Source organism: Opisthorchis viverrini (genome assembly GCF_000715545.1).
Source record: "Opisthorchis viverrini unplaced genomic scaffold opera_v5_223, whole genome shotgun sequence".
In the NCBI taxonomy this organism is placed as follows: domain Eukaryota; kingdom Metazoa; phylum Platyhelminthes; class Trematoda; order Opisthorchiida; family Opisthorchiidae; genus Opisthorchis; species Opisthorchis viverrini.
Window position 1 is genome coordinate 119,003 of NW_008751880.1, and position 14,031 is coordinate 133,033.

Sequence of the window (14,031 nt, forward strand, 5' to 3'; positions counted from 1 at the left end):
TTATATATATATATATATATATATATATATATATATATATCGTGGATAAACCGATTCGGGCGTACGTGTGCCGGCAACTGACCAGAACCAATCGATGTGTATACATGAAGCGTTTGCGCACACTTACCAGCAGCGAATTCAGTCTGCTCTAATTTGTCCGCATAGTCTCACCTAATTCTTCGTTCTACTAAGATTCGTTATTGAGTGCTGCCACCAGCTACTCAAGATCAGATAGAAAGGCGTAGTCCCCACGGTGACAAAAATATTAAAGTTCGTTATTTAATTATCTGAACTAGATATTCACTGTCATGATACTGAAAGCGACGATGTGTAGGATAGACAAGTTAATTACAGTTGAGGGATGCCCCGACGGGATATTTATATTTCGTAGATCCATGGTATCTCTTCTGTCTACCTTACACCCCCTGATGTTCTAGAGTTGCTTAGCATGTTACATCGCAAAACTTCAAGTTAAATGTACTTTTGACTGTAGCTTTATTGGAGAGTCTGTAAAAAGTTCGGCACCCAAAAAACCAATCTTTTGTTCTTAATTTCGTCGACCTTATTTGAATTTACTACATACACAGAAACTGTGTTTCGCGTTGTCCACATCGGTATTCATGGAAGCCAAAATGATCGAAAACTGGTCAGTGGTCTAATCCGGATCATTAACCGCAGCGTAACGATAAAAGTCACCAGAATTTCCATATGCGTGGTGCGCGATCGCCCGGGCGCTTCGTATTTCTCATCGCTCCTCTTGGAAAGCATTACTTTTGGTGATCCAATTCTTCTTGTTTTTCCGCTTATTTCCTGATATTGACAGTGTAGTATATCTACGATAATAAGTTTGTCACCCATAGCTATTCTGGAAAAAATTTTCCGTTTCCCGATTAGCGATATACTCGATACACACCTACCCTTGGTGTACATTCTGGATGTTGTTTAGAGCGGAGTGGACTCTAAGGAAATAGTGTTATTTGTTGGAAGTCAGGAGGTTACTTTTCCCGAGCCTGCTCTCACGAAATATTTCTGAATTAGCCTTAGTTCATTTGATCTTGTATCTGCATGTATATATTCCTTCCGTTATGGTACAGTCGACGAAAATCGTCTTCCGTCATATTTTCACCTTTCACATAGCAGTCAAAAAGCAACTTGTCCTCTGTAAAGTAGCCATGAGTATTTTGATATACCGCAGTTACGTTGTTCTTCCCTGTTTACTCACCCGGGATATGGCTGATATATCTTAGCTTTTGCTCCATTTTTCAGTCATCTGAATCCTGGATTGATCAAATTATTTCCCAGTCCGGTGTCGTGCCAGTACTTTCGATCAAACCAACATCATCCTCTTCCAGCAGGTCGATCCCTTTAGTTCAACCACCGGAAATGCTCAAAGATCCAGATCAGTGGGATTGGGAGCTTCTGACTTCATTTGGACGATATTTGTATGATATGAATTCTACTATAGCCTGGGACGACAGATTGCGCCAGTCGTGAGTATTGCTGTACTTGGCTTTTGCGTTTCACTGTTCCGGAATTCTCAGTGTTTGTGCAGCTAATTGTTCCATTGATCGCCGAATGTTGAATTGCATCCACTACTTTTAGGCTGACTTACTGCACAGAAAAAGACTAGCAGTCAGCTTGGTTGTTGGTCTGTTCGCCGAGCTTGGCAGTTGTATTGCAAACGTTTCATCACCAATCGAGGTGACATCGTCAGTGCAGGGTTGAGTGGGTGAATTCCTCCTCTTCTGCCTGTGATTATATAGCTTCTAAACAGTATTTGGTAGTTCTGGAGACGGTCGTCATGTAGTTTGATTGATCTTCTGTGAATATCACGTGGTCTCAACCTCCTGTGTCTGGTTGGTTCGTTGGGTGCATACAATTCAACAGTATTTGGTAGTTCTGTAGATGGTCGTCGTGTAGTTAGATTGGTCTTCTGTGAATCTCACGTGGTTTCAAACTCCTGTGTCTGGTTGGTTCGTTGGGTGCATTCAATTCAGCAGTTCTGTATGTGGTTGTCATGCTGTGATTCGGTTGTTTCCTTCTTGACGATGTCACCTCGATTGGTGATGAAACGTTTGCAATCCAACTGCCAAGCTCGGCGAACGGACCAACAACCAAACAGCGCACCCGAGCCACCTACATTCCACAACATTGCTAACTAGCAGTCAGCATTAGCCAAGGTCGCTTGGTCGGAAATTTCTTACAGACAGCACTATCCATCTCGAAACGTTTACCGTCATACTATCCCGTTCCTTATTGGCTGTGCAGCTAGGTCATCCTTCATGGCTTGTATAGTGCCGATGCGCCTTACAGCGGAGACATCCTTTGCGAAATTTTAAATTTTAAATTTTAAATTTTTTCAACTTTTCCATCATCAGTCTCAGTAGTTGACATTTTTCCCGTGTAGCCATTAATGTTGAGTTATCGGCTGAGTTGATCTGATGAAACGAACACTAACTTTCAGGTAGGATTTGGTTAGTTACGTGCACAAAGAGCAGATTACGATAATGCGTCACACGGTCGTTTTCCTCTACTTCACGTTTCATTTGTCTTCATGGAATGTAGGTATCTACACCTCAGTACTCTACTTGATTTCTTTAAAGCCTAAGCATTTATTTATTATATGGCGCTTTGCATTTGGGTTACTTTGGGTAAGACCACTTGCATGTGTCCGTACGTATACGTCACGTGTGTACATACACAAAGAGGCAAATGCTGGTTGGCATCGAAAGCTTGCTTGTTTGTGCGTAAGGGTGATCTTTGTACTACTCATCGCTGACATGACTAATTGCTTTCGAAATTAGGTCATGGAAGCTTGGAATCGCAACTTGTACTGATTGATGGAGGTTTCAGGAGCAATTAAATCCTATGGAATGCGCCTTCCAAATCATCGTTGAACGAAACTGCGGCAGCTGCAACCACTGTACGACGAGTACGTGGTTATTACAGCTGACAGTGATGATCATGATGGAATGCGTCCACAGCTGATCAGCGGGTACTCAAGATGTCTGACAGTGACACTACGAGCTTGAGAACGCCTATCAAACGGGCACATTTAAGTATCATGTCGCACATCTAGGGTTCCCTCATCACGGTGTAGCCCAACCGTGGGACAGTTTTGTGTATCATTTTGATTTCCTATATGTATGGGGGACCAGGTGTGGTTCTAGTCCATCCTCTTATCCACCTTACTGAAGCTAAGGCTAAGCTTAGGGTTCATTTTAGTGAACCCTTCATTCTGTCGATAAATTTCTAAGATTAGCTTTTGTCATTGGAATCAAACTTGAAAATACATCTGAACTTTTAGATGATGAGAGCTTGTTTTCCTATAAATACGCAGTAAACTTTACATCTACTGTCGTCGTAGCGTTTTCGTGTCCTCCTCCAAGTACTTTGATCTATCGTTTGTTGACCGGTGTGTCCACCGCATTCCAGTAAGTGTCGATATTTCCTTTTTTCGTTACCCGAAGTCCAGTTTCCTTCGTCGCTTGATGGACTTCATTACACCCGGCCCCGACCCGTCAGTGGGCATTCCTGGAGCACTACGGGACGCGCACAATTGTCGTTCGGCTTCTATTTCTAACACACCCTTCCCTCGCAACCTGGAAGAACTTCCTCCTCTCCGATTAGTTGCTAAAGGCCACAAAGATTCAGACAGCTCCATACGAAGTCCCAAGTCCATCAGTACCATGACTAATGTGTTTCTTGCCTCTCGGCAACGACATGATTCACCGTCGGTATCCACCGAGTCTACAATGAATTTTGCCTGGCTTCCTAACACCTGGACACACGCGTCCGCCGCTGCGATCCTTGCCGCTGGGCTCGTGCCTCATTTGGCTCTGTACCCATCGGTACGTGTTTCTATGTATATTGAGGTTCACGATACGGAACTTTGAGTCACGCATAGGTTTGCCGAACCCGAATATCAAAAGGAAGAATTCGGTTCGAAAGTCTACAGTGCTTTACACAAAAATGAGCAAATTTATACAACAAGCCTCATTTATTCACTTTCGTGGTGTCGACAATTGTGCACGTCTGTCACCGACCGCCACAGTACTGTGTCCGGGTCCGAGCGGAATGTTGGCTCAGTAGTATCGGTTGCGGTAGTCCTGTCGGAGACCAGTCCTGTGATTCTGCTTGGTAGTGCGACCACACGGTAATCAGGATGGGGCGGCCTTTGCGGCAGGGTTAATGGTGGGTACGGATGAGCAAACAACTGGAGATCAAAAGTAAACGCATAGGGGGATTATAGTAGTTTCAAGTTAGATTGACTAATATTTCCACTTAAATACTTCACGGCGACTCACTTCTTTTGTCTCTAAAACCAGCTTAACAGGTAAAGTGCAGAACTAACTTGTTCTCGTCCTCTCCCCATTCCTTTATAGACTAGTGAACCAGGGCGGCTTCTCACTAGGTTTTTGCGGTTTTTTGGTGATGCACTCAGACTTTTATGCGATCGGGTACANCCTTTCTTCCGATCTTGGGGCGGGGGAATCTGAATCAAATGACGTTTCTCATGAAGTATGCAAATTGTTCCATCCAGCTCAGCTGCGTGACCGTTGTTCAGGCTTTTTAATTCTCAGTATCGGCCGACTTACTTGTTCCGATGAGGGTGAGTCGCGTCTGGAAACCACTGGTCTGTGTTCCGTTTTCCACTCGTTGCTGTTGTCGCGGCGACCGCAGTGCTTACCATCTGGTCTACACATGAGTTCCACTCCATCTATTGTTGCCGATCCTGAATCCGTTTTTGAGGAAGACCGCCACACTAATTTGATGAAGCTACTGATTTCCTGCTTGGACTTCACCTGTCCTAGTCATCTTGGTCAACACCTGTTAACGGCTGCGGTAAATGGTGGAAGCAAGGTAAAGTAAAGGAACCTTACCATATTTATCTTCCATTCAGGCCTTTTCAACAAGCTTTTGATTAGTTGCATTGCATTTTATTCGGTATTCGCACTGTGGGTTGGTTGTGCATAGCCCTGTTCCCATAGATGAACCCATAAGTTGCTTTTTACAGTCGCACGCGAATGCAGGATGTAGTTATTTGTCTCCTTTATCTCTGTATTTTCATTAAAATGCCCTCTCATCCATCTTCCAGCGCTTGCGTCTCTACTCCGTACAACTGATTCGTTTGTTATTTCGTTTGAGGCTTCCCTTTCTGGCTACGTGGTGCCTTGACCTGACAGTTAAGCTGTGTCTTGATGTCTCACGGCATATTTCCCGTCGGGCCTTTTATTTGTTGGAAGTGAGTATATACCTTGACGAGCTTTTTTCGGTTGACAGTGGTAGTATCGCTTGATGGCATGCAAATTTTCTTCCTCTGTACTATCTATCTAGTTATTAGGTCACAGTCTTATTCTTTGTACTCAGTTTCCAGTACTCGTTTTAAGCAGTTTTTTCTATGGATGGATCGGTTTCTTTCACCTGTATAGACCGTAGCTTGTACAAATCTGGAGTGGATTTAGATTCTGTACTATCGGTGAAATTCTACTCTTACATCCGGCCGCTACTGGGCCAATCTGAACGGACCCCTTATTTATATCTATAACTTTTGCATGGTATGGTAATCGTATACTTTGACACATTTTAAAGTCGTATTTAGATGCCCACCAACTACTATCATTACGCTCACGTGCTTTTCTTCTTTTTTTCCGTTTAGGAACTGTGCATGGAGCGGTTAACATCCAGGCGGTAACTCGTCATGTTCTTTCCCTCACAACCGACGCATGTCAAAATTCCAATTCAGTCACGCAAATCACACCATTCGGGTATCGTCTCCTTAGTCCCAACACTGGTCCTGTTGGTCATCGAATTTTCGGCCATGTACTGTCACGACACACTTCGTTCAACTTTCTTTATCCCGATCCACCAAATCTCGTGACCACCCGCATGTCGCCTGATTTGGGTATGATGGCAACGCCTCCAAATTCAGTCGGCGACTGGCCACCGGGAAGGGACTCTTTCAGTCAGTCGGTTACATCCAAAGGAAGTCCCAAAACACAGGATCCCGTTGACTGGTTATTGGATGTGGCTCTCTCTGTACGTGATTGATGTTTTTCTTCCACCACTGGACGGGGCACTACTGTTCTTTATTTCAGGCTGTTTTGTAGTTATGCTTAGCCTTTTTATATTTTATTCAGTTTTATCCGCGTATGTGAGTCGACCTGAAATGCCAAATTCATTGCACCTTCATGTTCGGAGAAATAAGATGACCTTATTCAGATTCATTTTCGTTCTCTTCCGCTCAGTCCGTTCACAGTCGCTCGAGTGTATGGATAAAGGTACGGACATAATTATTAAATGAAGAGGAATTTGGAAACCGAGGGCTCCCTGGAGAGACCGATTCCTGCTTACCTCTGAACCACAGAACCAACTTTTTTTCAAGCTTCTGTCGGATTTTGTTCAAGCTTGTGTGAACGACTTTTTCAAACGTTGTTTGCGTTTATAATTCTCTAAGTTCTTGTTTGTGTTGATGCTGGCGGCAGTTGGATCTTTCTCATTGGGTATTGAGTATTGATTTTATTGCTTTTCTATTCAATCACCAAGCATTTCAACTCGGCGTACGCGTTGGAAGTAGACAACCGTCTCAGTGCTGCATTTATTCGTCATTTGATACACTTTGATCCAGTGAAGAACAGCCCCTCAATGCACGATTCACTGGTCAGTGAATTCACTCGGTTCGCCCAAGTGCAAGCAATAAAGTGTGGGAGAAATGATGATGAGCATGATCCTGACTCTGAAACAGATGATCTCTACAATAGGCCGAGTAACCTGGATCCACTTTTTGGAGGATATTCTGATTCCGATACGCCATTTTGGTCAAACCCATTTTCGGTCATTCCCAACTGTACCACGCCGGACAGCATGCAGTGGTTACCATTACCCAAGCACATTTATGCCTCGATCTCGGAGCATTCACGTGGTTTAGATCTGCTCCTACGACGAGGCGACTTGCAAGTAAGTCTTGGTCCATGCTCCCGTTTTTGTGTAGCCTATTTTCAATCATGCGTTTTTGTTAGCATTCAGTTTGCAGCAAGCCTTGAGATAATCAAACTTATGAAGTGTGTTGTCTGTTGCTTTTGCTAATGGGGTGCATGGGAATCTGAAGAAGCGAAAAGGTTGGGATATGAACTGCTGGCTACGACCGCCGATCGCTTGAATCCGTTCCGTTCCTCAAAATCCCTAGAGTTTTACAGAAACTCTCATTGCAGCCGGTTCCCATTTATCCAACCTTGTTTGTATTTTACACTGATCCGCAGTACCTTGTTCGGTGCATGCAACGAACTACATTTTTTCATTTGAACATATAGTTTTGGGTACGAAAACGTAAAGTATAGTCTAAGCACACCATACGAACCAATTCAAGGACTGTGGATTATATGCAAATGTCACAGAGTGCTCAGTTGACCGCCTTAATGGTTTCAAATTAGACGACAACGGCAGAGGACGAATACAGCTTCGTCAAGTATTTCGCCTTACTATCGATATGATAATATGTTGAAGTTATGAGGAATCGACGACCAGGACGTTATTGTTGAAGGGTACTTTTGAGAGGACAGTGTGTGAGTGAAGTTCCTATCCGGATTAGACAGTTTGTGGAGTTGGGGTCCCTCCTAATTCTGCTCAACTTTTTAACATTGCCAGGTATTGTCACGTGTACGACGTGAATGGAGAACTGCTGTGCTATGCAACTATTGTGTGTGTCACATAGCTGATGTAGTTTTAGTGTGATTGGTGTTCTTCAAGAATAACAGTCACCTTGTTTTTACAACATGCGTTCCATTAAAGCGGCTCTTTTTCAATTGAATAGTACGTGGATCACATGCTGTTTAACCATTGCACTACAAATCTTAAGAAACTACCCATGCAAAACGTCTACTCCAAGTTCCGAATGATCTAATGACGGTGTTGAATTTTCAGCCAGTAGAGCGCCTGCGAAACGCCTTGTCCCCTGCCAAAGTTGATGATGATCTTCAATTTCACGGTACTAGTGTGGCTGGTGATGTGAAAAGACATTTCTGTCCGCTCTCTAGATCAGAAATACAAGATTGTTTATGTAATGTAGGCCGACATTCGCCGGGACTAGTCACACAAGAAAACGACATATTTTGTACTGGTTGTGGTCTGTTAGGTTGCGTTTTTTCCTAATGAAATAACGCTGCCGTTGCGTGGACGAATCGATTAGGGACTGATTGAGATGAACGCTCTTCTGTTAGTCCAAAATCATTTTCTGGTTTAAAAAATCGTGGTGATAATTTGTGTGTGTGTTCTGTAATTCAGAATCTCAAGGACGATTAGATTTTCAGGTTAATACCTTTAGCTGGACTGTTTGTCACGTTTCTGCTCTCGAGGATATGCACTTAAACCGCAGTTATGCATTCCAAATGACATGAGATTAGTAGTCAGCAGTTCAGTCACTGGCGTCTAAAATATCCTGTTCATGATATTTTATTCAAATTGATTCATTAACTGGTCGATTATTAAGTCCTTGTTATGTTCAATTCTGCTCTAATTACGGACCACTACTGGAAGTGGAGAGGGCTTTTGAAAACCTCTACTGAAAACTAAGGGTATTCTAAGACCGTCCCCTAGGTCATCCTTGACGAAGTATCTTGTTAAAAATGCCAATGCCCGTTTTGCGTGAATATGGATACCGAGTCAGTTGTCACTTTGGCATAAACAACCAGGAATGGATCTTCGTTTTATCAAACTTCTGTGCGTCATTTAAACATTTCTTTTCAATGTTTCCGTCGTTACATGTATGGATTCTTTATGTTGATAAGCTTATTAGAAGAACGTTGTTCTTTGGCGCATGTTTTTCTATTTTAGTTTACTTCATAGTAGTCCGCGGCTGAATACATTTACCCAACTCCGCTCACTCCAATTTCATTCAGGGTGGATTTACTGTCACGATGTTTCCAATCCCTACTTTTCTATACAGCTGGATCGGAATGAATTGTAATATGTTAAGATAGCCCAAGTGAGTGCGACTTTAATTTACTGGCCGGAAGGTCCGTGGTTCGAACCCGACCTCTGCCTCTCGATTTCCCCTGTCTAGGCTTGTGCAACCCGGCAGTATCCCAGCCCTCGTGCTTCCTGCAGGTGGCATGGCAGCTAGGCACCGAAAGGGTGCTACAGCTGAACGATTATTTTTCATATATTATTATACCATTCAGACTTTCTTCAACAACAACTAGCTTGATAGGTTTTCCCGTATGAGCTTCAATTTGAAAACGCGAAACTGGCGTTCTTCAAGTCAAGTCATGTGAAGTAAAGCTTTATGCATCCTGTGAGTTTTCGAATTCGGAACAGTATCTCATGCAAACGGTAGACTAATTCGATGTGCGCTTAAGACAATCACCCGGAATGCCACTCAACTAGCGCTTCACAGTGGCGAGTGTGACTTTGGTGAACAATATGCAAGCCCGGAAGGAATCCGTCAGGTGGAGTTGGAGCAGCATCAGAATATTTGCTTACTACGCGGTCAACCAAGACATACCTTGAGACCCCATTGTTCATAAGAACCACTTTTGGCGATCTGACAGGGAAACGATAATCTCTCGGAAGCAGTCCCGGTAAGAGGACAGCGAAACTATAGATCTACTGGATGACGATATGAGAATAAAGCCTTGGCAGCTTCGGAGGAATAGAAACCCTTCTTAATCTCAACATGAAAAGCTAGATGTCGGAATCTTGGATACAGGGGGTGATACCTAAGGCCACGCAATAGCGTTACACCCAGATATTCCACGATATAGAGGATATCCTCTAAGAGAGGATGAGGAGGCTACTGAGTAGATTATTTTGCCATTGATCGGATGTGAGGTGAAAGGTGACGTCCTGGCCCTGAGGGTGAGAGAGTACTCGTGAGACCAACTTCATCGTTGTTCAATGAAGTAGTGGAGTGATATTTATAATTGTGTATTGTGGACGTTTTGTGCAGTTGTCTCTATTTCACTTGAGCAGACACTGTTCACTTGTGCGTGAGAGGAAAGTTGCGATAATTGGTATCTTTCAAGCTACCCAAATCATAACTTCAGCCCGCGAACAACAGGCGTACAACATTCACCGTTGTACCAGGGGCTCAATTGATGGAGTTAACTACGTATGCGACGAAGCCTACTCTGGTACGATTCGCTAATTTGTGCCAGTCTTGGTTTAACACAGTACGTTGTGTTCGATCCAATATCCTATTTGAAATGATATTCAGAGTAGGTATTAGTTCAGACGGCAAGCTCCGCCTGACTTCATTTGCCCTCTATTGTTACCTTATATCTTTTGATATTATGTTATCTACGACCATACACATTGGTGGCAAGCCATTGAATTCCTGACTTACAGAGTAACACAACCCTAACGCCGAAAAATACGTTGATCAGAACTGAGGGTGACGCGTCAGCGAGCACTGGCGTCGATAGTGTTTTCAAGCAATGTAGTTGAGCCCGACGAAGCCAAATAGAAAGATCTCATCCGTCTAGGTCGCCGTCAAGTACCCGAAGACCAATAGAAATAAGTCAGACATTACTAAAGCAAAGGTATGAGGTGTAATATATAAGCTTATGAAGACGGTCGTTTCGTAGTCGCCTAAACCTTGGAGCTTGTACTCCAGAACTGGACAACTGGTACGCTCTGGGGAATATTTGCTTTAGGCGTGTGAGGAATGATACAAAACTCATTTCGCATATGTCACGTCCGCAACTCTGACTAGAAGGTTAACACAAAACAAACAGAATTTCGGTTGGAAGGTATAAGCATCGGAATCAGAGTGCAGGTCAAAATTTCACTAGTTCTTTAGTGTTTCCGCCACAAATACTCCGATAATCGTATGACGTTTCCCTGTGGCGAACAGACCTTAGTAGAAATCGCTGCAGGGATTCGCATTCTTTCCGGACAACCGCGTTTAGGTGGGATTGGAGCAACGATCTACAGTGGCTGACATATTTACGGAATAGACGGTAACAGAATTCTGAAGTTGATTTTATTTGGTCAGCTATAGATATCAAAAAAAGAGAAACAGAACCGTAGCCTACTCAAGTTTCGATATCGAGCTACTTTCTTTGCAAACTTGAAATTACCAACGTGAATCTCACTAACTGGAAAATGGAAGCAGAAAACGAGACGACAAGTAGGAAAACGATACGGACTACACGTTGTCATTCCATCAATCGTCAATCCCATGCTGATGCCTTCAAAATGGACCTATTGGACGTGGAAACTAGATCTGCAGTCACTATGGTCGTGCGTATGCTGGTTGCATCGGTCAGGCTGTTTATCAGTGGAGACAGATCCCTCCACAAACGTTGACGGATAAAGTAAGTTAAAGAAGTCCGCTTTAGCTTTCTGGGGCAATGTGATACCTAAACTGCGATAGTGCTCCGAAATGACTACGAAATTATTATTATCACCATCATCCTGTGGACGGAATTAAGCCGAATCACGACCAACTACAAGACGCCGTGCATCCCGAAGTGGACAGCTTTGGATAGGCGTAACGCAATACTCAAAGGGTTTCGACTATCGTACCTGCTGCAATATGAGATGGCCTGGTGCAATACATTTAGTTGAAGGGCAACATCATAAACGAGACATTCAGCTAGGTTTCAGGTAAGTCTCTCGTGAAAAGCAAATCGATGTCTGAGAACAGCATCGGGTTCGACTGCTAGGCTGTTCCCACCTATGTCAGCGTAACTCTGCCTTATACCCCGGATATTTCTTAGCGTCAAGCCTAAAACGGTGCAAGAAATGAAGTGCTATAGCTGTCGTTGTATGGATGAAGCTGTCCATAGATGTGTATTTGGGGCACTTGTTTGCTGCGGGCAAGTAGATACCATTTTGCATACGCGGTTAGTATCAACTGTTTGCTGTTGTACAGATTTAGCTGAATTATGACCGGCACTGTCCATCATATGTCTCCTTACATGCAATGTGAAGCTCAAGTGTTCAGTTGTACCCACTTGAAGTAACAGTTATGGGCCGCCAATCGGGTATGCCGATGACTTAATAACTGTCCCCTCCTGTTCACCCTCTGGTTTGATTTCCTCTGACTCACATCTAATGCAGCGTGTTCAAGTTGATACACTTGCGATTTAGCGCAAGCTGTATGTCTTAATACGCAATGTGCGCGGTTGTCTGTGCACTTCTTTCGGTGTGACGGGACCGACGCCAGCCCACCATAAACAATCACCGGTCGTTGCAATTTCCCGCAAATTACTGTCCATAGGTCAGAAATATCGCGACCGATACTTTCCATACATTCTAGCAATATACGCATTATAAGGTAGTTGTGAATAGGCCTTTAACACCACAGTTAAATGTAACTTTCCATTTCCTTTTGTTGTTTATCAGGCAGCTTTGATGACCCTTAAATTGGCCAGTGGTCCGCTGTGTAATGGAACGTCAACGTCCCATGTACAGAGTTCACCGAAGGACGATCGGCCACGCATTCCCTCCGTGCTAGAGACAAAGGCAGCTTTGTGGGCATTGGCGCACGTGGGCTCGACTGCATGTGGTCAGGCTTGGTTAGCAAAACAAACTGAGTTAATGGAGTTGTTCAAACACTTCTCTACTTCGGCTGATTCTATGGGACTGCGGATGTAAGTTTTTTGGGTCCTTTTGATGTCTACTGTTTCACTGTATTTTCTCTCTCTCAATGTGGCCGTAACTGTACCCTAAACCGAAATATGTTCGGAAACCTAACCAGCTATGCCAAAGAACCATATAACCTGACGTTCCAAGTATTTTGTTATTAACTCGGTGGGAGACAGCTCACAATGCAAAATTTGTTCGTATCCTGTAGTATTATTCCTTTTTTTATCGCTTTGCAGAACTGCCTGGCTGTGTTTAAATTTGCTTATTTCGAAAGCTGGTGGCGATAAGCTGCTCTTTCTTCAATCGTCGGGATCCAACAAAATGCAATCAGTTTGGACCGCCACCAACACAAATGGTGTGGAGAAGTCGGAGACCTTTACATCCACTGATAAGCTAGTGCCAGTGACTTTCCAGAACAATCCAAACGGCACACCGTTCTCCGTTTTTTCTAGTGTGGATGCGGTCCCGATGAACTCTTCTTCCCCAATCGAGCCGTTGGACGAGTCTACCCAAGCTCCGATCACAGGTTTGTGACAAATGTCTTCTTTCGTGTGTCTGTTGTAGGTGTGTGTGTGCTGCTGAAAACGTAGTGAACTCCATTTGATACGGTTGTTTCTCGGTGGTAAAACTTTAAGCCCGATATTGACATAGTTCGGAAGTACGAAGTTGACAACTTGGTGTCAATTGTATTGCTGCATGATTTCACATGGAGTCTGCTGTCAGATATCAAGCTTCCTCAATGGATGATATTCCTCGTGGATGGGGGAACCAGCTAGAAAAATATCATCCTTCTCCCCAGATTGATTGTTTGAAATATTTTACATTTGCTGATATATTTTGCTCTGTCCGAGGAGTAGAAGCTTTTGGGGACAACATCCGTGAGTAAACTATGCTAACACATCTCCGTGAGTTCTCATAGTGTTTTTCGGCCATTATCGTATGGAACATGGCGAAATACCGTTGTTTGCGTCACCTAGTTTAACCCAGGTTTGAACCATTAACGAGATGGTTTCGAAAGTCTACCATTATGTGACAATGCGAGCGACTTAGAACTCGGTAAATATCGTCCTCTTTCCTTTGTTCAAGCTTCCTTATCCTCAGCGAATATTGAACTTTTGGCATTTTCTCACGAATTGTCCTGTGTTAATCGTGCCAAGTTCAGCCAAGGGGAGCTCTCTGATCTGGAAGAATAGTCTGATGACTTTCAACCGTTTAGCATCCCCACCTAAAGCTGCCACCTTGACGTGGTGGTCAGGCTTGAGTGCTGCAATGATCCCGCGGGCCACACTGGCTGGAACTTCGCTCCACAAGGTACAACCATGCCAGGAAGGCCAAAGGGGAGCAGCCAGACCAAGAGCAGCGAGACTCCGCACTACGAGTAATCGTGATACGAGGCGGTCTGGGGGTAAAGTCGTACTGTCCTCTGCGACAGGAGTGTGAAGG

At 43.8% G+C, this 14,031-nt stretch overlaps 2 protein-coding genes across 2 annotated transcripts in view; one reads left to right on the forward strand and one right to left on the reverse strand.

Moving 5' to 3' along the window:
- T265_08521 (hypothetical protein) overlaps positions 1 to 14,031 on the forward strand; it is a gene marked incomplete at both ends in the record, with an annotated part of 60,285 nt that overhangs the window by 32,882 nt on the left and 13,372 nt on the right. The window contains 8 exons of the mRNA XM_009174350.1: positions 1,267 to 1,490; positions 3,476 to 3,851; positions 4,399 to 4,863; positions 5,099 to 5,245; positions 5,593 to 6,039; positions 6,547 to 6,957; positions 12,346 to 12,593; positions 12,825 to 13,114. Of these exons, the coding sequence (XP_009172614.1) occupies positions 1,267 to 1,490; positions 3,476 to 3,851; positions 4,399 to 4,863; positions 5,099 to 5,245; positions 5,593 to 6,039; positions 6,547 to 6,957; positions 12,346 to 12,593; positions 12,825 to 13,114 (2,608 nt within the window). The remainder of the gene's footprint in view (positions 1 to 1,266; positions 1,491 to 3,475; positions 3,852 to 4,398; positions 4,864 to 5,098; positions 5,246 to 5,592; positions 6,040 to 6,546; positions 6,958 to 12,345; positions 12,594 to 12,824; positions 13,115 to 14,031) is intronic.
- Positions 9,358 to 14,031, reverse strand: part of T265_08523 (hypothetical protein) — a gene marked incomplete at both ends in the record, with an annotated part of 9,595 nt that continues 4,921 nt past the window's right edge. Inside the window, one exon of the mRNA XM_009174352.1 lies at positions 9,358 to 9,538. Coding sequence (XP_009172616.1) covers positions 9,358 to 9,538 — 181 coding nt within the window. The remainder of the gene's footprint in view (positions 9,539 to 14,031) is intronic.